General features: G+C 46.9%; 5 protein-coding genes across 5 annotated transcripts; 3 read left to right on the plus strand and 2 right to left on the minus strand.

Moving 5' to 3' along the window:
• Positions 1-122: 122 nt before the first annotated feature.
• On the minus strand, positions 123-1,520 carry Bathy14g03440 (3-dehydroquinate synthase; the record flags this gene model as incomplete). The annotated part of the gene is made up of 1 exon (XM_007509213.1): positions 123-1,520. The coding sequence occupies one exon, from the start codon at positions 1,518-1,520 to the stop codon at positions 123-125; it is 1,398 nt and encodes a 465-aa protein (XP_007509275.1).
• A 275-nt stretch (positions 1,521-1,795) lies between these two features.
• Bathy14g03450 (Signal peptidase complex catalytic subunit SEC11A) lies at positions 1,796-2,779 on the plus strand (the record flags this gene model as incomplete). Its single annotated transcript, XM_007509084.1, has 1 exon — positions 1,796-2,779. The coding sequence occupies one exon, from the start codon at positions 1,796-1,798 to the stop codon at positions 2,777-2,779; it is 984 nt and encodes a 327-aa protein (XP_007509146.1).
• Positions 2,780-2,918: 139 nt separating this feature from the next.
• Bathy14g03460 (predicted protein) lies at positions 2,919-5,843 on the minus strand (the record flags this gene model as incomplete). The annotated part of the gene is made up of 1 exon (XM_007509254.1): positions 2,919-5,843. The coding sequence occupies one exon, from the start codon at positions 5,841-5,843 to the stop codon at positions 2,919-2,921; it is 2,925 nt and encodes a 974-aa protein (XP_007509316.1).
• Positions 5,844-7,056: 1,213 nt separating this feature from the next.
• Bathy14g03470 (unnamed protein product) lies at positions 7,057-20,208 on the plus strand (the record flags this gene model as incomplete). The annotated part of the gene is made up of 1 exon (XM_007509100.1): positions 7,057-20,208. The coding sequence occupies one exon, from the start codon at positions 7,057-7,059 to the stop codon at positions 20,206-20,208; it is 13,152 nt and encodes a 4,383-aa protein (XP_007509162.1).
• Positions 20,209-20,536: 328 nt separating this feature from the next.
• Bathy14g03480 (AGAP002737-PA) lies at positions 20,537-24,568 on the plus strand (the record flags this gene model as incomplete). Its single annotated transcript, XM_007509106.1, has 1 exon — positions 20,537-24,568. The coding sequence occupies one exon, from the start codon at positions 20,537-20,539 to the stop codon at positions 24,566-24,568; it is 4,032 nt and encodes a 1,343-aa protein (XP_007509168.1).
• Between the last annotated feature and the right edge of the window lie 261 nt (positions 24,569-24,829).

The raw sequence follows: 24,829 nt of genomic DNA on the forward strand, positions 1-24,829 counted from the left end.
TGATGATGGAGTTTTGATGATGACGATGATATAAACTTGATGATGATGATGATGATGATAATAATAATAACTCGTAATAATAATAATAATAATAATAATAATAATAACAATTATCTCTCTTTCTAACGACTTATACGACCGTCGACAAAACTCTCCAACGTTTCTCGCAACTTTGTTTGATCAAAGTCGCCGGTGAAGACGCAACCGCCCAAATCGCCTTTTAACAGTATAAAGTTCATTTTACCTTGCGACGCTTTTTTATCCACCGCCATCAAGTCCATGAATTTCTCTTTTGTCATGCTACCACGCGGGACCTCGATGGGTAAATCAAATCGTTTCAACAAATCCACCGTTCGCGTCTGTAAGTTTTCGTCGATCCATCCCAAGCGGAAGCTCAAATCCGCCGCCATCGCGGTTCCGATGGACACCGCTTCGCCGTGTAAATATTCCCCGTACCCGACGCCGGTTTCAATCGCGTGACCAAACGTGTGTCCTAAATTTAAAGTCGCTCGAACGTTCAATCCGCTCTCTTTCTCGTCTAATTCAACCACCTCCGCTTTGTTTTCGCACGATCTTTGGATGGCGTAGACTAAAGATTTTCGATCGATTGCTTTCTTTTGCAACTTGTCCGCGTTTTGTTCGATCCAATCGAAAAACTTCGCGTCGCGAATTAAACCGTATTTAATCACCTCGGCTATTCCCGAGTTGTATTCTCTCTCCGGTAAGGAATCTAGACTGTCGATATCCACGAACACGCACTGCGGTTGGTAAAACGCGCCAATCATGTTTTTGCCTTTTTTATGATTCACGCCGGTTTTCCCGCCCACCGAGGAGTCCACCATCGCCATCACCGTCGTCGGTATTTGGATAAAATTCACGCCTCTTTGATACGCGGACGCGGCAAATCCAGTCATATCCCCTATGACCCCACCGCCTAAAGCGATGAACGTCGTCTTCCGATCCAAGCGAGCATCCAACGCTTTTTCGAAAATCAAATCGAGAACGTCCAAGTTTTTATGCTCTTCGCCGTCCGGCAAGACGACCGATTCGATTCTCAACGATTTTGACGACGACGAAAGAAGGAGACTCTCTTTCACTTTTTCCAGGTACAACGGCGCGACGGTTTCGTTCGTGACGATTAAAACCGTCTCGCCTTTGATGTGTTTTCGCAGCAAGTCGCCTCGCTCTTTCACGAGCTCGGAGCCGATGTAGATGGGATAGTCTCGTTGACCATCTTGGTCCAGTTTGACGCTGACGATGGCGTCGGGTTCTTTTCTTCTGTTGTTGTTGTTGTTGTCGTTGTCGTCGTTGTCGTTCTCCTTCGCGTCGTTGGAGATGAGCGTCGTCGTGGTTTTCGCGTTCTTCTCATTCGTTCTTCTTCTTCTTCTTCTTCGATTTTGACGACGACGACTAAACGTGGACGACGACGTAAACGACGACGACGACGAAGTCAAACCCCGACGAGAAGAACAAGAACACGACGCGCAGGAGGAGAGGGAGAGGGAGGAGAAAAAACGCATATCTCTTTACTACCTCTCTCTCTCTTTACTTCACTCTTCTCTCTCTTTTTGCCGTTTTGACAGAAGTGTGTGTTTCTGCGTGTTTTCTTTTTTTGCAAAAGTGTTATCCAAAATGATCCCAAACCCGAAACAAAAGAAGAATAAAAAAAATTCGAGAAAGAAGAAAGAAGAAGAAAGAGAAGAAGAAAAAGTTTTTATCATACAGAAGAAAGAGTATAACGAATACTACTAAAAGAACACACCTAAACAAACTGCGTCGCATCAAAAGAAGGAAGATGACGACGAAGAAGAAGCAGACGAAAACAACAACAACAACAACAACACCAACAACACCAACGACGAGAAAGAAGAAGAAGAAAGAATCATCATCGTCTTCATCTTTTCTTCGTCGACACATCATCCTGCCAATCTCGGACGTCTTCGTGGCGATTAGATCCATGAACGTGCGACAGTTAACTCTGCAACTTTTATCTTTGACGCTCATCGTGACCAGCGCTTTAATGATTTGGAAGAGTTTGTGCTTATACACGCACTCGGAAAGTCCAGTCGTGGTGGTTTTGAGTGGGAGCATGGAACCCGCGTTTAAACGAGGAGATATCTTGTTTCTCTCGTTGAAGAAGATCAAAGAAGAAGACATCGAAGACGAAGAACGGAAAACGAGAGTCGGGGAAATTATCGTCTTTTCAATCGACGGAAGGGAGATTCCAATCGTACACAGAGTCATAAAGAGCCATTTCCATCCTTTCGTCTCTCCTCCTTCTTCCTCTTCCTCTTCTTCCTCTTCTTCTTCTTCTTTGCCGACGACGATTAAGACGACGAAAAAGGAAAGCGGCGAAAACGAAAAAGACCAAGGACGCGGCGGTAATACCAGCGGCGAGGACGGTTTGAGTAGCACTAGGAGCGATGGTAGTGGTAGTGGTGAAGGTGATGATGATGATAATAATAATAATAGTAATAATAGTAATAATAATAATAATAGCAGTGAGGAGGAAACTTCTTCTTCTTCTTCGTCGTCGTCGTCTGAATCGTCGTTATTCAAACACGAGATGCTCACGAAAGGCGATAACAATTACATGGACGATATCGGCTTATACGCGCCCGGACAGAAATGGTTGAACGAGAAACACGTCATGGGAAGAACGGTTGGATATTTACCGCACGTCGGGAAAGCGACGATTTTGATGAACGATCATCCGATGATTAAATACGCGTTGATTTTCATTCTCGGTCTTCTCGTGATATCCGGGAAAGAGGGATGATTATTCGGACGACTGGAGTGAGAGAGAGAGAGAGAGAGAAAATTTAGTACTACTACTACTACTACTACTACTACTACTACTACTACTACTAGTATTACACACAACAACTCGAATAATAACTCTTGTTGCAAACTAATTATTAAAGTGAATCCAACACTTCTTCGACTAACTGAGAGATTATTTTCTTCTTCGCTTTGTTCATCATGATGGATTCGTATAATTCGGCGCTCAGCGACGCGCTAATTTGCGACAGATTTTCAAATCGTTTGAAACGCATCATAGTGTTCGCGCCGCCTCGTTTATTACTATTCTCGGCGGCGAGTTCCAACGATCCCGCGGAGGTGATGTAAGAACTTCCATCGACGATGTGCGTTCTGAACCATCTTTGGACTGTTTCCTCGTCGTCCTCTCCATCGTCGTTTTCTTCTTTTTCTTCTTTACCTTCATCTTCGTCGGCGCCATCGTTTTGGGTCGTCGGCATATCACCGTTTCTTTTCAACTCCTCGTCGTCGGCGTCGTCGTACGCGTTTATGGTTCTTCGAAACCATTCGTGCGTGTTTTCAACGTCGAGATATCGAGTAAACTTCGCATCATCATCCTCGTCGTCGTCGTTGAAATCAACGTCACCCTCGTCCTCATCCTGAAAGTCACTCTCGTCGCTCTCCGAAAAAGCTGCATCCACTTCATCATCGTCGCTGGTGTTCTCATTTTCATTATCGTCGTCGTCGTCGTCGTTGTCGTCGTCCTCTCCCTCCTCCCCATCGTCGTCGTAGACTTCGCCATCTTCGACGACGAGTCCTTCTTCGGATGATTCTTTCTCCACGCCATCGTCTCCATCATCTACCTCGTCATCGGACGATACCTTTTCTTCTTCTTCTTCTTCTTCTTCGTCTGTATCGTCCTCGAGCGGTTTTTGCTTTCTCGGCAAAAAGACATTTTCTCTCTCCATCTTCTTCGCGATGGCTAGTTCTGGAGGATTATCCGCTGCAGCGGCGGCGGCGGCGGCACTGGAACTATACGGAACAAATGGGACTAAATTTTCGTTCTCGTTGACGTTTCCAACAAATTGCCATCGATTATCTTCGTATCTGTGCGCGACTCGCACGCCCGGTAAATTCACGCTCAACTCCGCCCATTGAAACGGACCCAAAGTCGGCTTCCCGTCTTCTTCGTTTGGAAGCCACCATTCGCCGGCGGTTGGATTTTTGTGCAAATACTTCATAAACTCGATGTGCTTCACGCGTTTATTTTCTTCTTCTTCCTTCTCTAAGAGTATCTGCCGTTGTCGTTGTCGCTCCGCTTCCTCTTCTTCCAACGCTCGTTGTCGTTTTCGCGCTTCTTCTTTCATCTTTTCTTCTGAATCGCGCCTACGATCATCATCATCATCATCATCATCACCACCACCACCATCTCTATTTGTTCTCTTTCTTCCGCGGCGCACTTTGTCTCGTTCAAGATCTTCTTCTTCATCTTCTCCTTCGTCTCCTTTTCGATCTCCATATTCATCGCCATCGTCGTCTGCTTTTCGCGCCGCGGCAGAGGAGGATACCGCTCTGCTTCTCTTTGCTGGATCTTCGTACGTGCCCATTTTTGCGCCCCAGGAAATATCCGATCGCTCGCCATCACTTCTCGCATCGTCGTTTTCTTCTTCTTCCTTCAGATCAAAGTCTACGCTTTTGCGTCGTTTCTTCGTCGCACCTATTCGCTCTTCTTCTTTTTTATCTCCATCGTAGAGTTTGCTGAGCAAACCTTTCTGAACGTTTCTCAATTCCTCCTCGAGCGCTTCGTCTCGTTCGTTTTCATTTTCGTACTCTTTCCTCGGGCGTTGAAATTTCTCGCCACTTTTGTCTTCATCGAGCGCACCATCGACGACGTCGTCGTCGTCTTTTCTATCCATCACGAACGTTCTCGTCGCCGCGCTCATCAAAAGTTCGTGCGTCGGTAAGAGCAGCGCTTTGGTGCCTTGTTTGCATAGCTTTCGCAACTGCGATGCCTCTTTGGAAAGTCGCGGATCTTTGGCATTATTTCCTTTGCCAAAATTCGCGCCAATCGTTGGAATCTCTTTCGGATGTTTTCCACCAAAGCTCGTTCGTTCGTCCACGTCGAATTTCGCGCTCTCGCGCTCGTCCTCAAACTGTTCGAGAACTTGGTTCCGTTTCGCTTTCGCCTTGGATGTTTCCTCCTCCGCGTCTTGACCGTCTTCTTCTTCTTCCAACAGTCGCAACGCGTGTTGCTTCGCTTCTTCTTCGTCGTTCTCGTCTTCTTCATCGTCGTTCTTCTCGTATCTTTTGTCATCGTCATCATCTTCTATTTCAACGTTTTTGATCGCTTCCTCATCTCGTTCGGTTAAAGCGCTTCCATCGTCGTTTTTCAAGAAACTGCCGCCGAACGCGAAAGGCGCCCCCGAAGAATACGTTTTCTTCTTCTTCTTCTTTGTCGTTGTCGTTGTTGTTGTTGTTTCGTCGTCGTCGTCGTCGTCGTCGTCGACTGCATTTTCACCATCGCCGCCGCTGCCACCACCACCACCACCACCACCACCACCAATGATGATGCCGCCAAACACGTTCTTCAACCGTTCATCTAATAACGACGACGTTTCGTGCTTTGGTTGTTGTTGTTGTTGTTGTTGTTGTTGTTTGTCTTCTTTCAATTTCTCTTCTTCTTCTTTGAATTCTTCTTTGAATTCTTCTTTGAATTCTTCTTCTCGTTTGTTCAACAATTTTTCGTTGCGCGCATCCAACACTCGACCGAGCGTGGTGAACTCCAACAAAGAGTCGTTCACGTTTATGTCGTCGTCGTTGTTGTTGTTGTTGTTGTTGTTGTTGTTATTATTATTAATATTATTATTAGTAATAGTACGTAAACGACGAACTTCCAGTTCTCGACTCAAATAGCCGTCTCGATTCCACGCTTCCAAATGCGTCAACGGAAACGGACCTTGCACGTTCCCGGCTAAATCTTTATACTCGAATAAAGTGCGCTCGTCGTCTGAATCGTCGTCTGAATCGTCGTAATTCTCTTTTTTGTCTTCTTTCTCTTTTTTGTCTTCTTTCTCTTCTCTCATCGTCGATCTTCTTCTTCTTCTTCTTCTTCTTCTTAATCTCTCTCAATCAATCTCTCTCCAATGACTCTCTCTGCTTTTATTTGTGACTTGTGGTTGACGAGACAACTTCTTCTTCTTTTTTTTTCTTCTTTTTTTTTTCTTCCACAAAGAAGAAGAAGAAGAAGAAAAGAAGCAACAACCAAAAGCTTTTTTTTCTCAAACGAATTTTGAACACCCTTTTTTTTTTCACGTTTTCTCGTGACGATGATATGACGACGATGAAACAACAACAACGACAACGACAACGACAACACACGGTGTGAGTAGTAGTAGTAGTAGTAGTAGTAGTAGTAGTAGTAGTAGTAAATTACAACAACAACAACTACTTTTATGGTCTCTTCTTTTCCTCTCTCTTTAACTCTCTCCTTTCTTTTCTGTAGGAGTAATCCTTTCCCTCTCTCTTTAAAGTACTCGTAGTTGAAGAAGAAGAAGAAGAAGAAGAAGAAGACAAAAAGTCTGTTTATAACAGACTGATGACAGTCACCAGTTTCGCGTCGTTTCGGACCAAAAAAACACTTTTTTAAGCAGTCCAACACGAAAAAATTCACAACACGAAAACAATTCTTCACAAAAGAAGAAGACAAAAACACATCACCATCATATCATCATCATCATCAAGAATCGCGTTTTGGGTTCTCGCGTTGGTGATCTTCTTGTTCTCTTGTTTTTTGCTTTATTTTTATTAAGAAGAAGAAGAAGAAGATTTTGAAAGTGATTCTTGGTCTCATCATCAGAAACACATCGTCGTCGTCGTCGTCGTCGTCTGAATCGTCTTCGACATATAAAATCATCGTCTTTTCTCTCTTCATCGTCATCACTCAAAGAAAAGAAAAGCGGACGACGAAAAAAGAATAATCATCGATCGATCGTTCTCTTTTTGAAAGTCTTCCGAAAGAGAGAGGAAAGAGAGAGTCTTTCTTCTCAGAGAAGAAGAAGACGAAGAAGAATCTGTCTGACGACGTCTGAGACAGAGAGAGAGACAGAGCAAAAAAGAAGAAGAAGCAAAAAAGAAAAACACAAAAGTGAGTGAAAAAAAGTTGTCATTTTGGACAGAGTTTTTAGTTCTCGATCGCGGGTTCTCGATCGCGGGTTCTCGATCGCGTGTTCTCGATCGCGTGTTTTTGTTGGCTTTTGACTGACGGACTGAAAACCAAGAGGAAGGGGTCGCGCGAGAATGGCGGCGACGACGACGATTCAGACGACGAGCGCGCGGCCGCACCGAGTCCTTCTTCGTTTCCTTTTGTGTGCACTAATACTCGTTGCAATTGTTCCGCGAGCGTTTCCTTTCGCTCTCGCGACGACGACGGATACAGACGGTGTCGTTGAGTTTGGAAAAAGTGCAGCAGTCGATGGCGACAGTAAAATCGCCGAGCTCGGCGGTAACGCTACTTCGCCAGACAACCTTGCCGAACTTGGGTACGAACTTGCTGAGCTTGGGAGTAGTGGCTTGTATGAGTGGAGATATGACAACTTCAATAGCTACTGTTCTACTTTAATATCGGGGAACAGATGGAAAACGGCGCACGTGCGTGGGGGGGGCGTGTGCAACTCTTGCGGGAATGTCGGAGGTGTGCTTGGCGGGTACAACAGATTTTGCAAGGATGCGCGCGCCGAAAGAGAGTATACGAACCTGCCGCCCCATCAAAAGGTTAAAGTTGAGTTTAAAGTTGTTTCTATTGACGGACAAGAGTGGTCGAATAAAAAATTTAAACTCCAATACGATTCAACCTCGTATTGGTTTGGTAATGTTGATATAAACCAAGGCGGAAGGGTTCACGTATGCGGCGGAGGCTCGAATAATAAGAATGACAGAGACGGGGTACACACTTACAGTCGCGAATTCTCGCATTCCAGCGATTCGCTTAAGTTATTGATTTCTACATCTTTGAGCACGCCTCACTGCGGTCGATCATCTTGGGGGCTCTCATATGTCAAGATATATCTTAATAATATGCCACCGCCGCCGAGTCCGCCGCCGCCGAGTCCGCCGCCGCCGAGTCCGCCGCCGCCGAGCCCGCCGCCGCCCGGGCGAAGAGACGAACCCACCGTTGAAATTCTCAGCGCGCAAAAAGTCGTCTCAAATCGAGAGTTTGATTTTGGAATCTCGGTTTCTCATCCGACGTGTGAGAATTCAAAGTCGTGTTTCGAGAGCGAAGATGATATTAAATCGAATCAGAAAAAAGGTCTCCGATGCGATGTTCGAGTGCAAGCCAAAGAACAAACCTCGTGTTCAAAATACGGCGAATACTTACCGTGCATGCAATGGAACAGCTTTTACGATTCAAAGAAAACTGCTCAAACCAGAAAGACTTTGCGCGTCACGAAGAAAGACGGTCAAATCCAGTCTGGCGATATCGAAATTCGGTATCGGTGCTATTTTTTGAATAAAGGAAGCTCGACGAGCAAAGCGACGGGAACGGATACGGGCGAAAAAATTTTGCACACGTTTAAAGTCGCGGAGGGATGCAGCGAATGGCTCGCGTCTTCGCGCATTCACATCGGCGATTTGTTCTTACAATCCTCCCCGGAGTTTTTGAACGCCGATTGCGACAAAATCCATCTGGTCAAGGAGTCACTGTTTCGAAAGTTCGACGTGAATCCTTTGGACGGCGTTCTTTCTCTGGACGAAGTTCGCGCCGCGTTCTCAGCGCACGACGTGGACACGGGATATTTGGAGCACGTGGCGAAAACCACCACGGATTTCTCCGACCAAGGCGGAATCCTTTTATCGAAAATTATTCAATCCGCGCAGCTTCCGACTCGATGTTTTTCAATCGACTCCGAAGCAAACGCGGCCAAATCATCGCCGATTTACATTCGTAGCGCAACCTACCCAACTTCGAGAGCCGGAGAAGAGACGACCGCGGCGCAATGTGAAGCCCAAAAAGGATTGGTTTCAGTTTCCTGGGACTATTCCAAGGTACCGGGCGATTCTGACTATCAGTGCGCGTACGCGGACGGAAGATTATACGAAAAGTTCAACGGCGCCGCCGTTCGAACTTTAACGGATATTCGGCCAGCCGTCGGAACGGGAGATTCTAAAGTGACTCTGGTCGCACAGTTGACCTTTGACGACAACGATTTACCGTTTATGAGTACTCAAGGTAACAACGGGTACGACGGGAACAAATGGAAAGACGGATTCACGATTGAAGCGTGCGGCGACGGCATCAAGTGCGCGAAACGGAAGAAAAAGGGAAAACCATTATTTATGTATGGTACAAGGCGCGCTCTTTCATCGAGCGGGATCATGATGTGGTTTTTATTGGACTCGAGCACAGAACAGTCGTCAGACGGAAGTTTATTCAGGAGAGACACGAATGATGGAACTTACGTCAACAGAGTGATTCTTTCTTATGATTCGGGTGAAAATGAAGTGATCGGAGGGTATCAGCAGCTGTTTGACAACAAGTATACGGATAACTCAAAGACCATAAAATCAGGTAAGAATTCTATCGCATCCGGGACGTGGCACCACGTCGCAATGACAATTAACGGTGTTTATGGTTTGAGCGTATTCGTCGACGGTGACGAAAAAGCTTCGATGAAAGATTTTGATCATAACATGGTTGACTTTCCGCACTTTCAAGAGAAACCAAAAGTGTTTTATGCAAAGTTGGTAATGTATGACGACTTTCGAATTTATCAAGGCGTCGTCAGTCCTGCCATGCTAAAGGCAATCGCGCAATGCGGTCGCACCAAAGGTTGCGCAGAGCTCGGATACGCGAATCCGCAAAGTCGTAGAACGTATTGCATTGTTGCTCACTATGCCGACGACGACGACGCATCAGAAATATCAGCCGTTCCGCCGTGCGCGACGGCTTTGTTCTTCACCGGTGCAGCGATAGATCTCGCTCTGACGCCATCAAACAAAGGAATGTTGTTTTCGTTCAGAGATACCGCTTTGGACGAGATTGGTTTCGAAGTTCTTCGTCGTTCAGTCTCCGAAGGGAGCGCAACCGGAATTTATGATTCCGTCGTTCTCATTGACTCATCTTTGAGTGGATGCGCTTCAAAATTCAATTCGATCACATTCTTCGACTACGAAGCGATAGAGACACCGGGGGCCGTCTGGGAGTACGCGATTCGAACGAAGTATCCTAAAACACAGACTCTCGATGAAATTTCCGATCCCGTCACCATAACGTCGCCTTGGAGAAGCACGTTAGAGGGCTCGATTTACGTCGCTGGAAATGAAATGGTTCCGGTGCGCAACGTTCGCGTGTGCGCTACGATTACTTCTCCTAGTAGCGCGTCGGCGCAAACTTCGCATCGCTCCTCGAGTAACCTCGCGTCTCACATGATGGTTATACATTCGAATCCTGATAAAGTTGTATCCGGCTTTCAAATAACGGATGGATTTTCAGACTCGTTTTCTACTTTGACGTCGGGGGAGAGTTTTAAAATCGATTTGATGAGTTTTTACGCCGTTTCCACCGTCACGGTGGAATTCGCGAAGGAAACCAGCGTCGACGCGGTGAACGCGGCAAATCTCGATGTTCGAATTCTCGACTACGACGATCCGAAAGACAACAAAAACGTGGGCACGAAAGGTTCGTCATGCAAACCGGTGAAGTCTTCGGGCGAAGCAGAGGAGGAGTCCAAACAAAAAAAATACGCGTGCGTCGGCACGACCGTTACCTCTTTTAACGGCCAATTCGTAACAATCCTTCAAAAGAACAATGATTTGATCAAAGTCGCCGAAATTATCGTCGAAGGACGAATCATGGACTGTCCGTATTCGTCGTTTACGGACGAGGATGGACATTACGAGATTGAAATTATGGACGCGAGCGGCTTGACGCCAAAAAAGACGCGCGTCAGCGTAAAGGCGTACCAAACAGACGTGTACGACGCTATTTATCACAAAGATTTTTTTCATTCGCACGACACTTCTAAGAATCAGGAAATAAGGGTACCGGAAACCGCCATTATCGCTCTGGAAGTATACGACGGCGCACTGATTGCTCCGTATTACGGAGACTACGACAAAGGAAACGGCGCGTTTAGCACAATTAAACCTTGTAAATGTAAAGACGGCTCGGAACTTCGTGAAGTAGTAATCGACGACGCAGAAAACGACGTTTACATATGCGCCAAGTTATGCACAGAATGTGGAAATTGCGCCGGGTTCGACAGAAATGTGAAGACGAAGAGGTGCAGATTCACGAATGGAAAAATTGGTGGGAACGGCGCTCATGTTAAATGGTCGGGTTTTCAGTTTTGGCGTAAATTGAGCAAAGTCAAAGCAACTGCAATCACGGATGAGAACATCCATTTGCACGTGCGCGAATGTCTCGCAGAAGCGCCGAAAGATGGAATGTGCTACAGGTACGGATTCAGCAGTAACACTGGTCCAATGCCGAGTTGGGACGTGAAACGCGTCACGACTATGAACGGCTTATTCAAAGGCAACGCGGAAATCAACGCTGACTTGTCCGATTGGGATGTTTCTCAAGTTACGGATATTAGAGAGATGTTTCGCGATGCCGTGAACTTCAATCAACACTTGAAAGATTGGAAATTATCTTCTTCGGTAACTTCCGAGGACGCTTTTGCAGGTGCGATATCCTTTCAAGCGAAATTCACGAATTGCACGAGCGCCACAAATGGTCCACCATCGTCGTGTGAGCTGAAACGAAGAATGAACAGATTAGAGTTCGCCGAGTACGTGAGCACGCAAAGAAGCGCGTTTATGAATACGAAAGTTATCGTTACGGATGAAGTTTGGGCAACTTTCGATACGAACGGCGACGGCGACTTGGACGATGCCGAATACGCTCGTGCGAACCGTTTGATGCGATATGGATACGTTTCAGGAACGCCATGGCTCGTGTACTCATCGAAGGAAATGAAAAACATTCGTTCTTTCGACGTTATTCGACCGAAAGTATCTGGAAATGAGCCGATCAAAATTTCCGCGGATGGCGCTGCTGAAACAAAATCATTTCTCCCTTGCGACGCGGAAGTCGATAAAGACGGATATTATTTAATTTTCAAGCACGACAGTTCCGAGGGTGACTTTTGGTTAAATTCTGACGAAGCGAAACATTTTGGCGTCTCGCCTTCGACGGAGAAAAAGTATTCAAGGCTCGACGAAATCTCGAAATACGGCAAGTCTAGTTCATACGGCGGGTTTCAATTCAAACTTGAATATCCGCAAAAAGAACAATCGTACATCTGGCGCCAAACTTCGAATCCGGCTGAGAGTACGAAACGAGGCGTGGATGGGTATAAGTCAATTTCAACCACGGTCATAAAAAACTACAAGCATTTTACGTGGTCGAAACTCGCATCCTCGAAATCTTCCTCCCAAATCGGCTCGGGACTATCAAGCGCGCTCGGATCGGCGACTCGCTCCGCACATTTCATTTCAAAAGAAGTATATCCACCTCATGCGGACACCAACAATTCAAGCGCGTCGGACGAGATTGGGAGAAGGCGACTTCTCGGTTCTGAGACTTTGAGCGGATTCAAAAACGGAAATCGAGCGTCTCTCGGCGCGACGAAGAGTTTACCAACGAAGAGAGAAAAGCATTGCTCAAATCGCGCGAACGGGTGGGCCCTCAAAAATCCTTCAGTCCCGACGTGCGATGACGGCGTTACACTTCCTACGTCCGGTATATCCAGCGACGAAGCTGTCGCGAAATGCGGCGCATGCAGCGGCTGCACCGCGGTTTCTTACAAACACAAATGTGACAAAGGCGGCTGTGAAGGGATACGATACACCTCTGGCTGCGGAGGTGGAAAAGGGTGTTTGGCTGGCTGGTCGTCTTGGACTACATATCGAGATTTAAAGTTTTGCGGCGCGATAGCGAACGGTGACTTCCAAACGCACGTTAACGGATGTCTGAGCGAATCTCCAGTCGATGGTTTGTGTTACCAGTACGGCGCAGATAATAAGATTGGTCCAATGCCGCATTGGGACGTTTCCAAGGTCACGAGTATGGGGCAGGCGTTTAGTGGAAAATCATCTTTCAACGGCGATCTCTCGAATTGGGACGTTTCGTCTGTAACAGCTATGTGGAAGATGTTCTACAAAGCTTCCGAATTCAATCGAGATATCTCAAACTGGGACGTTTCCAAAGTCACAGATATGAATTACATGTTTCGCCAAGCGAAAAAGTTCAACCAAGATATTGGCAGTTGGGATGTTTCTAAAGTCACGAATGTACGCGTCATGTTCTATGAAGCGTACGCTTTCAATCAAGACATCTCGAAATGGGACGTTTCTAAAGTCACGCGTATGGACTACATGTTCTATTATTCTTTCGCTTTCAACCAGGACATCTCGAAATGGGACGTTTCTAAAGTCACGAGTATGGAAGGCATGTTCAAAGGTTCCTTATCTTTCAATCGAGACATTTCAAAGTGGGACGTTTCGCAAGTCACGAACATGTATCAGATGTTTCGCCAAGCGAAAAAGTTCAACCAAGATATTGGCAGTTGGGATGTTTCTAAAGTCACGAATGTACGCGTCATGTTCTATGAAGCGTACGCTTTCAATCAAGACATCTCGAAATGGGACGTTTCTAAAGTCACGCGTATGGACTACATGTTCTATAAAGCTCACTCTTTCAACCAGGACATCTCGAAATGGGACGTTTCTAAAGTTACAAATATGTCGAGAATGTTTGAAGACGCGCGTGCTTTCACCGGTTTCGTTGGCGGTTGGAACGATGATAGCGTCACGTCGCACGCAGGCATGTTCAAATACGCACACGCATTTCAAGCGATGCACGATTGCGAGGACGCAAACGACGGTCCCGCGAGTTCATGCGAAGTTATCAACGCAATGTTTGAGTACGCCCCGTCCTTTGTCTCGGGAACAGTTGTGAAAGACACTTCTTCCTCGGACGCTTCCATTGGCGACGCGTATTTAAGCAGTTCTGGTTGTATCAAAGCTGAACCAAAATTCGGCGTATTTGAATCTTTGTGCGGACACTTCGGAAGTAAAGCTTCGTTTGCGAGCGTCATCAAGACTCCTAAAGTCGATTTGAGGAGTTTTCGCGGTTTCACTTTAGAAGCGTACGTGATGTTTACCGATTCTCCGTCCAACCAATATATTTTTGGACACGGGAAGGGCAGCACGCGCTCAGGTCTTCACATCGGAGTAAGACCTGGGAAAGGTATATATTTTGGTTTTATTGGCGATGATCTTAATTACGATTTCACCCCGAGCCTGGACGTTTGGTACCACTTAGTATTCACCTACGAAAACTCAGGCTCGTTTACGAAATGCATCTACGTAGACGGGGTACTGAAAAAGAGTGGATCTGGAGGGAAATACGCGTACAGCGGATCGAATAAGCAATTACTCATCGGGAGAGCATATGGACCTGACGTTAGCACCTCGCGTGGATTTACCGGCGAAATGGCTTACGCGCGGGGATTCACAGCGGCTCTGAATTCGAAAGGAGTCGAATATCTATACTCGCAAAAACCCGATGCAACGGGCGGTGTCTTCAAAGGTTTGGAATATAACGAGGGTTCCTCGACCTTCCTCGACGGAAGCATTGGCCACAGTACCTGGTATTACGCAGTTGGAGCGTTCAAAGAGTTCAAAACAAGACAATTCCCCGGACCAACGCCGGACAGTGTGAATCTTGTAAAGCTTTGGTTAAAAACGGACATGAAGAAGATGAAAAACTGCGCGAACCACTATGATTTGCTTTACAACCGCGACGGCGTGATCGATCGACTGGCTTTCATACCGACGTTCTCGAGTTCGGTGCCAGTTCTTACTCAATCGTGGGATACTTGGTATTCAAGCTACGCCGAGCGCGGGGAGAAAATTCGCCTCGGAAAACCTACTTTCCAGAAGCAAGACGCTTTGTATTCGATTGTTTTTTCAAACAGTGCCCAACCGATTCTTCCGCAATCTTCCGCACACGTAATCCCGGTCATCGGCAATAACGTGACACGCGTTCGCTTCGATAAATCAGTATCAGGTGACGCGCTGAGTTTTGCCAGCTTAATCTCGCGCGTCGCGTTCAATCCCATCAGTGTGAATGCCGTGGAGCAGATGTCGGATTTGGTGCATCAATACGACAAGAAAAAATCAAAAAATCAAGCAGGGAATGACGAAGAACCGGCTTCGCTCGGCCGAAAATCCAAGTCGATATCACGTCTCGGATCCGAAGAAGAGAATTCTCAATCTTCTTCCGAGGACGTTTCCTGCGCGAACAATGGAGTCTGTGAAAAAGATATCTCGGATGATTCCGCCGTCAAAGTCAACGGTATAGTGATGTTTGAACCATGGAAAACGCAAGGGTACGCGTGCGGTTTACCGTTTGCGAAAATTCAAGCCTATAGTTATGACGAAAATGAACAAGGTTACGTGCACGAAGGAACGTACTTTTCTGATACATCGGGTCGGTTTGAAATTGGGGTGCCGATAGGTGAGGGTCGTACGTTTGTCGTCCACGGAGGAGACCAAGATGTTCGTGGGCATACAATTTGCTACGTTGGAAATTCAGTAGATATCGAAGAAAGTGATGATAAATGCGTGTCACAAGTTTCAGTGGAGTTTCCTGCTCCGGGAGAAGGTAGTTCCATTTCCTCGTCGAGTTATTACGAAGTAGCGGTTGCGGAAGGCGGTGAAAATTTGGTCTTTCTCGACACTTCGACGCGATCCGTGGATATAGGTTTATACGCGGGTTCATGTGATTCGCAATATGAAGAATATGAACTTTTGATTACCCCGGCGAACGGCTGCGGAGCAGCTGCCGTCGTCACTTACGATGACATTCAAACTTGGCAATGCGTAGTTGGTTCGGATGGTACGTGTAATGGTAATGAACGAACTTGGCCGTACGCCGCTATGGATTATTACATTCAAATCGAAATGGCTCCGGACGTCTCTAGAATGGATGTTGCGTTTATTCGTGCTACTACTGTTGGAGCTGGCGCGACGTGCGAGGCGGGTACGGAAATTATGCAATATTTCAGAAATAGAGACATGCTCGTACAAACTGTCTTATTGTTGGATTTAGAGAGCGCAACTGTGGCTACGAACAGATACGAGTATCACGGTTATCTGTGTAGTGTGATCACCAGAGAAGATGGAGGAGGAGGAGGCGGAAACACCAATGCGCCTACAACTATCTTTCACGCGCTTTCGAGTAGCTCGGAGGCATGTTTGAGTTCGAATACAGATCCAGACGAAGGAGATTTAACATCGAATTATTTAATTGGCACAACAATGAGAGATAATGGACGCACAATCGACGCGAGCAAACGCGTCGGCGTAAAAGTTTTCGAGGCGCACTACACATCGACAGGAGACACTTTCACAACTTGCTCTGATTTTCAGAGCAGCACCACAAATATCGTGGTGGAAATAAAGGATGGAATCACGGGGGGTGATAATGCGTGCCATCCGAGTAAAGCCCCGTCGGAGGAGTGTAAATTTTCATCAGTTTTGGCGACTGGGGATGAAAACGTGGGATTCGTTGATTTCGGCGATATGCAATATTCCCGCGAAATATTTTCAGCCAGTGCCATTCCCAACCTCGTTACGCCGTATCGTCGCTCGTTTTCGGCGCACATTGAGCGGAACGACGGGTGGGCCATTACGTCGATGACCGTCGAACGAGAGCTCGTCGTGTTGACGTCGAAGACTCGCGGCGAGGGTGGTAAACCTGAAGATCGATACGTATCTAACTCTGAATTTTACGCGACCGCGCCGGTTCAAGGTTTAGTGTATACCGTCGTACACGACCCTCCCGGGGGTAATTCATTCTCTTCCATCTCGAAAGGAACGAAAATAGATTTAGAGATGGGTTTGACAACCACTCGAGCGGCAGAAAAAACAAGCGAGTGGGGTTTTGCAGCTGGACTAAGTGTAGAAGCCTCATTGGGTGGCGCGATTGCTGCAGGATCAGGCTATCTCAACTTGGAAGTATTTACAGAACATAATGGAGCAAGATTTGAATCCGGAGTACACGGTGGATACGCTCAAGAAGGCCCGACTGTAACGATAAGTGGCGAAACAGACAACGGCTGGGACTTTCACATGACTCTAGACAGAAATTTGGAATCTTCTCAAGACCCAGCCATCCCAGGACGTCCGGGAGATGTAATCCTAGGCGGAGGATTCGAAATTGTGTACGTGAGATCCGATAAGGTTGATTTCCAAAGTGACGATTCTCACTGTTTAGGAGTGGTTCCAATCATCGAATGGAAAGGTCGAAAACCAACAACGTACGTCATGACGGTGTTCTCGATTGAGTACAAGATTTTACCGGAACTGATAAATTTGATTTCAGTTACGAACAATGAGACATCTGATATAACCGATACCGCTATTGATGACACAACCTCCAACAACTCTGTTATTAGACAAATTTGGAAATCGCGTCTTGAGAACGCGCTGGATGACTGGATACGAACGCTTGAATGGTCCTCTCCGGATTTCAATCCTGAAGGGTTGAACGCTTTAGAAGACAAGGAAGCCGAAATAACAGAAATCGAGAGTAAATTCGATGCTATGAGAGTACCGTTCACCTCGGATGATTCCGTGTATGGTAATATTGCGAAACCTCTCATCACGAGTGTTTACGGAGCGTATACCCAAAACGATGATCTTTCTCCCGATTATACCGCGAAGAAGGATTGGGAAGAACTCAGCGAAGTGTGGGATTCAATTCCATCGGATAACGCACCTCTTCACGGTGTTCCAAAAATAAGAAGAACGGATGCTTGGAAGAACGATGGAGGTCAAGAAGCCAATGGGAAAGCGGCTGCAATTGGGCCCCAAATAATGCTCCAAGCTAGCAATGGTGCTCTTCTTCCTCTCACTCCTCTTGCTGCAGTGATGGGGACAGTAATTGATCGAATGGTGAACCCTAATCCAGAGGCATACTTGGATGACAAAGTAAAGATCATCGTCGAAGGTACTGGTGAAGAGTCGCACGACCCGAACGGCCGATGGTTCCCGACGAAGAGCGATAAGTGGCTGAGTTCGTACGAACCCGGTGGAACTGGCGACGACGGTCGAAATCTTTTCAACTCCAACGAAGATGATCCTGACAAGGACGAAGGTCTTTGGAGTCGCGGCATGAGCAAATATGCCAAGACAGAAGAGATGAAGGCGACTTTTCCTGATTCTATTGGAAATATGGACTCCTCCATGGTTGATGCATCTTTATTTGGCGGTCAAGCTCAATTTGGTTTTACTGGATATACTAAATCTACACCCACAATATCTGATCAGGGAAAGCAAGACGTGTATCTCTCATTCTCCGGCGGTGGCCATAACCTCGAGTTTTCTTCATCCATCGAGAGTAACATCGACAGTTATGGCTATTCGTGGTCGATGGAAGCTGAAGGGAGCGTTTCAGCTTCTACAGATTTTAATATGGCTGTTGGAGTTTGGGAGCTTGAAGCGGAGCTCGCAGACACTTATGGAAAAAGTATCGGGCAAGAGAAAGTTCTGGCATGGGCAAAATACGGTGAAATGGAAGTCACGTATACGCTCGGTGACGATGATCCTTACGACAAGTTTGTGATTCAAGTTTCCAACGATAAGCGATTCGGTACTCCTCTGTTCAGAACAATCGGTGGCTCGTCCAAATGCCCGGGCGAACCAAATACGATGTGGCGAGAATCGGGCTTAGGAATCGAGGCGAAACACGCCGCGGGGTCTAATAACAAATTTGTCCTTCCCGGAAAACCTGCGCTGTTCGACGTGATCATTACCAACGATTCGCCTTACAGAGAAGGTCACATTTATGGTTTACTTTTAACTTCGACCGAAACGAATGGTGGTTCTTCTTTTTCTGGCGGCAACATGCTCGATTTGAAATTCTCCATCAACGGCGACAACACCAAGTTGCGTCCGTTTGGTGATTTGTTACCTTTGCACGACGTGCCGTCGACGGACGACACCGGCAATTCAATCAACACTAAACTCACTCTGAGCGTGGAGAAAGGGAATCTATCTAATGAATATGCAGGTATTTTCCTTAAACTCGTGAGCGAGTGCGAGTGGCAAATGTCGAGAGATTTACTCTATCGCGATCCGATTTCGGACGCGTATTCGCTCGACGATATCAAGTGGCAGCGCGAGTGCCCCGAAATTGCATGGGACGAAACCACGGTAAATAAGTATCTGTATTACATCGCGAGCGGTGCAACTTCAGATGTTCTCGACGTATCTGTCATGAATCCAAACCCGTTGAATATTTGGACATCCGATAAATACAATGCCAGTGATACCGTTAGAGGCGGATGGGACGTGAACAAAGACCATCTCGTGCATCCGAACGTCGAGTTTGTTCGCGTGCAGTTTCGACGACCCGGTATCGGTGAATGGATCAGCGCCTGGGACGACTCCAAAGCTTCCGCGAATGTGACTTGCGGACATTCGACTTCCGGGTGTGGTTTGTCTTGGAATTTGACCAAACAGTACTTCATGAACGGCCTTCGCGATGGATCGTGGGAGATTCGGGCAAAAATTTTCTGTTCTGGTGGGGCTTCAACGGCCCCAATGTCCGTGTTTGGATCCACGACGAAAGAAAATTTGAATCTTGTCGTCGACGTGACTTCGCCAAAGCCAATTGCTCTCAGCGTGATGGACAAGTTATTCGTCGTCGAGTACACTGAACCTGTAATTTGCCCTCAACTGAAAACCGACGAAGAGATTTATCAAGTCACGAGGATTGAAGACTGCGACGGAAATACCACCAAAGAAGTGATCGATTGGACAACAATCCTTTTGCAATATTCCTTTCGATGCATTGAAGACAAAATAAATGCGTGGACGATGCAGTTACCGAGCGATTTGGATAACCAGGGAAAATATCAAATTGTCGTTGGTAAAGACAGCACTAGCGGTCTCACTGACGTAGGAGGTAACGTTGTTGCGAAGATGACCTTTGACGTCGATTTCTGCTCCGCGAGTGCAACTGTGGCTGTGGTCTCGTCATCATCATCATCATCTTCTTCTTCGTCGCCGTCTCTTACTTCAACAAACGCGGTGGCGGCCAAATCTGCAGCCGCAGTCGGCAATTCCAAACGTTCAAGGAGGAATAAAACCGACACCCAAAACGAGCGCGTGAAGGGAAAGAACGCCGCATCGTCAGAACTAGGCGTGGTGAAAGACGAGATCGCGACGTCGAATCTCTTTACATTTGCTCCATCTACACTTCTCGCCGGTGTTCTCGCGACGACGGTCGTCTCTGCGACGATCGCTTTTACCATAGCGCGAAGAATATCGCATCCGATCGTGACTTCCATCGATGGCGATAGCCCCTACGAAGACAAAAAGCCGTTATTGGAATCCATCATTCCAGAACAGCCAGCGTATGGATCCGTAATTTGAGAAGAGAATAAAAGCGAAACAAGCAAGCGAGCGAGTAAGCAAACAATTAAACTCGCGACTTTGTCGGCTGTACGGCGCGCGAAAGAAATATACATATTGTGAACATGTACATACATGAAAAAATTTAAACACGACCCCGGTCGTTCGATTGAAAGAGAAATACGCGAAGAAAGTATTTATTAAATAACAAATTATTATTCTACTACATCATAACAACAACACATGTAACCATCTCACTCGCGCAGTGGTGTCTCAGAGAAACCATAATACAATTTTGTTCATAATAAAATAGAACTTTCCACGCTCGTTTTTAAAAAAGAAAAAAAAGATGAACTTTGAGGAGGAAGAGGAGGGAGAGAGGAGAAAGAGAAGGAGGAGGAAGAAACGCTCGGGAAGGGGCGCAGATGGTGTTGCCACCATCATCGTTTCTGGTTCTCTCCTCGTCCGTCTTTACCACGACTACGTCGTCGTCCTCGCACTTTCATCATGTCTTCTGTTTTCGTTCTCGTCTTCTCAAAATCCAAAATCGTCGTTTACGTCGTTTCCGCTCTCGTCTTCTTCGTCTTTGTCTTCTTCTTCTTCCGTTGCGTCATCGTTGACGAACGAACGAGGCGCGTCAGCGGCGTTCGAGAAACAACGAAGAGGAGGAGGAGGAGGAGGAGGAGGAGGAGGAGGAGGAGGAGGTTTTTTTTTACTCTTCGCGAGCGCGGAAGAAGAAGAAGACGAAGAAGAAGAATCGATGATGACGATTGTTCGTTCAAACGGATGGATGCGTTGGACGGACGATCAGTCTGGAAAGTTTTACTTCCAAGAAGAAGCGACGGGCAAAACGCAATGGGAAGAACCCTCGGGGTGGACGCTGAGCGCGAACGATGATGCCTCCGATGGTGGTCATAACAAGAACATCGACGAAAGAGAAGAAGATGAAGAAGACAAAGAAGAAGAAGAAGAAAATGCGCCAACGCAAAACGAACGAACTGTGCGAACGAGAGAAGAACGAGAGCGACGCGAAAGAGAAGAACGGCAAGAGCTCGATTTGTTACAACAACAACAACAACAACAACAACAACAACAACAACGACAACGACAACAAGGAGAACGCGAACTCGAACAACAACGAGAGCAAGAAGAGCGGCGAGTACGAGAAGAAAAAGCACAGAGACAGCGGCGAGAACAAGAAGAAGAAGAAGAAGCGGAGCAACAGCGACAAATCAAGTTACAAAACCAGCGGCGCGAAGAACAAGAACTGCAGCAACAAACGGCAGCAGCAGCGGTGGCGGCGGCTGCGGCTGAAACTGCCGCACGGGTCGCCGCCGAAAATGAACAAAAGCAACAACAACAACAACAACAACAACAACAAGCAACGCACGCGTCACCGCCGCCGCGCTCCTCCGCCGCCGAAGTTGATGGCAACGACAGTAGCATTCAAGAGATGAAAATGCAGCACCACAAACAACTTTCTTCGCAAAAAGAGAAGCACAGGGACCAAATCGCCGTGTTACAGAAGCAACACGAAGAAGAAATTGAGAAACACATTTCCGATTTGAAAACTGCGCAGAAAGAGCGCGACGAAGCGTCTACGAAAATGTCCGAAGTTCACGAAAAGCACAACATTCTGCTCGAACAACACAATAAGTTGAAATCGGAGAGTGGAAAGCTGAAGAAGAGAATCGAAGACACCCTGGCTGCTCACGAGAAAGAACTTGAACGCGTGAAAAGCGAACGCGATGCGGTTGTCGATGAAAAGACGAAAATAGAGGAAGATTTGAAGGTATCGTTTACAGAACGAAACGCGAAAGAGATGAAGCAAAGTGAAGAGTTGAAGAAATTGAGAGAAGAGTTGATGGAAATTCGATCGTTGTCGAAAGAATCAAAAGAAGCGAGGGAGCGAAACGAAGAAGCGCTGAAAGGTTCGAAAGAAGAAATTGAGCGCATATCGCGACTGTACGAAGAGGCGAAAGCAAACGCGAGCGAAGCTGAGAAACAGAAAGGAAGTTTTGACAGGCAGTTGGAAGAACTAAAGGTGGAATACGAGGATAAGATGAGGAAGTTGGAAGAGTTATTATCGTCGTCTGGATCTGTAATCGCCGCTAATAAGGGAGGGGAAGGAGTAGAAGAAGAAGAAGAGGAGGAGGAAGAAGAAGACGCACCCCGCGAAGAAGAGAAGTCCTCTGTCGACGAAACAGCGGATGAGGCCACTGGTGATGACATTTCCACTGATGATGGTGATAATAATATGCGCGGGTTTTATAGTGTTGTTGTTGATGATGATGATGATGATGATGACGACGACGACGACGACGACGATACGCGTGAAAGTGAGCCTTCATCAGCATCGCCCGATGCCAAGGTTGATCGCGACGACGTGGACGAAGAGGAGGAAGAAAAGGTAGGTAATATGGAAGAAAAAGAAGTAGAGAAAGATGATTATGAGGAGGAGGAGGAGGAGAAGGAGAAGAAGAAGAAGAAGAAGAACGACGCCGAGTATGCGCGTAAAGAAAAAGAAGAAGAGAATGCAATAAATGCGAATGGAAGAGAGACAGAGCACGCCGAAAATGATGAATCTAGAGGAGATATTGCTGAGGAAGTCGAAGGCGTCGACAACGATGTCGATAATTTCGAAGTGAAAGAAATCGGAGAGCAAAAAGAATTCAATGAGAATGAAGTTTTGAAAGAAGAAACCGCAGGGAACAATGCGTCCTCGTCCTTTGCAGACTCTGTTCTCGCGACTAAAGATAAAATCGTAGTCGCACTCAAGCCTTTGGAACCTTATCTCGGTAAGTTTTTGAACATTCTCTCTGTTGCGCTTAGCGAAGCCACAAGCAAAGCGTGGAAGTCAAAGGAAGGAGTAAAATTAACGAAAATTCTAGAAAAGTGCGAGGGAAAACTTCAAGAGTTCCTCGAACGATACGTCGATAAGGTTTTCAAGACGAGCTTTGCTCGTGACGAGGTAGTCATACGACAAAGCGTGAGAGTCATTGTTTTCGCGCCGCCGTTTCTGACGACGATTTTTTTTATGAGCTTCTTTTCGAGCTTTCTGGGATTGAATGATTCGAAGAAATCTACCGGGACTGTAAATAACAATAGCAATAAATTCAGTGGCGATACGAATGGTAGAAACGATCAGACAAAGATGGGCACCGCGCCTCCTCCACAACAGTCGATTGGTGTTGGCGGTGGAGGAAGTGCTGGAATGCAACAACAGCGGTACCAGCAAACTCAGAGCGCTTCCGCGATGATTATGAATCCAATGATACCACCGAATGCAGGAGTCGCTGGATCTCTCAGCAATGATATTTCGGCTCAAAGTGTCCCTTTTATTCCCGGATCCACAACTGTTGCAAACAATGGTGGCGGAGGTATGAATGCCGGTAATCATCATCTGGATCGTAATAATTCTGGCGACAGCACCGCTAGTGGTGGGAATGGTATGTCAGGAGGTGGAATGAAGCATGATTTGTCGAGCAACACTTTAATCGGGAGACCCGGCTCAGGCGAACATCCACCGCCAACGATGATGGGAGATTTAGCGACTGCGGGCGTATCATCGAGGGATAACGACGACGCGTATAAGGCTCCGCCGAAGTTGGGTGTGCCGCACGGCGAAATCAATAACACGGCGATTAGTCCGACAGCAGGCTCAATTCCTCCGAGCGCAAACCTTTTCGTACCCTCGCCAGCTACCTCACCTCGCGCGACAGCAATGGGCGGTGGTAGTGGTGGTGGCGTGGACGCAACGACGGCAACGGCAACGAATATGTCATCATCATCTGTTGTACCAATCTTACAGAATCCTCCAATACCGCAACTTGACAGAGCATTAACGCTGACTTCTCCGATGCAAGAGCAGAGATTGAACAACACCGATGGGGACGTGGATGCAGAAATAAAAGGTGGAGAGATTGTGCCTCCTCCACCAATCATTCCCGTTGGCGCGAAGAAAAAGCAAACAAAGCCGCCGGCGTGGGCCAAAAATGCTCGAGGCGCGCAAGTCGGCACTATTCCACCCTCGATCAACGATCCATCAAAGATTGATTCGTCATCGCCGCCGCCGCTGCCGCTACCGCAGCAAGAACAGCAGCAAACATACCAACCGCCATCAACACATCAACACCATCCACCAGGATCAGTAATAACTCCTCAGCAATCTATGTCTGCGCAAACGATTCATCCGCCCCCTGGCGGTGGCAGCACTCGATCTCGTCCACCGCCGGGGGTGCCGATACTGAGGAAGAGCGTTAGTACAGGAAGCAAGGTAAATCCCACATCTAGAGGCCCGCCCCCTGGCGTGAAAGTACTTTCGCGTCCTCCTCCAGGAATTTCGCGTGCGCCTCCTCCTACCCCTCCGCCGTCTGGTTGAGATTATACAAATGAATGTAGTGGCTTGCTGAAAAAATATCAACATTTAGTTTTGTGATATTAAAAAGGCTCTCGTACGGTACTCTTAGTTACAAGCCACAAACGTGACAAAAAAAACAGAACACACACACTCATCACGACCTTCCCTCTCCTATTATTGAGAGAAAGGAAAGACAGAACAGAACTGCAAAAACAGAAAACCCAACGAACGACGCTCTCTCGCTCGCGTTCGAAGACCCAGCAAAGCCGACACCCTTAACCA

The sequence above is a fragment of the Bathycoccus prasinos genome, assembly GCF_002220235.1.
Source record: "Bathycoccus prasinos genomic : Chromosome_14".
In the NCBI taxonomy this organism is placed as follows: domain Eukaryota; kingdom Viridiplantae; phylum Chlorophyta; class Mamiellophyceae; order Mamiellales; family Bathycoccaceae; genus Bathycoccus; species Bathycoccus prasinos.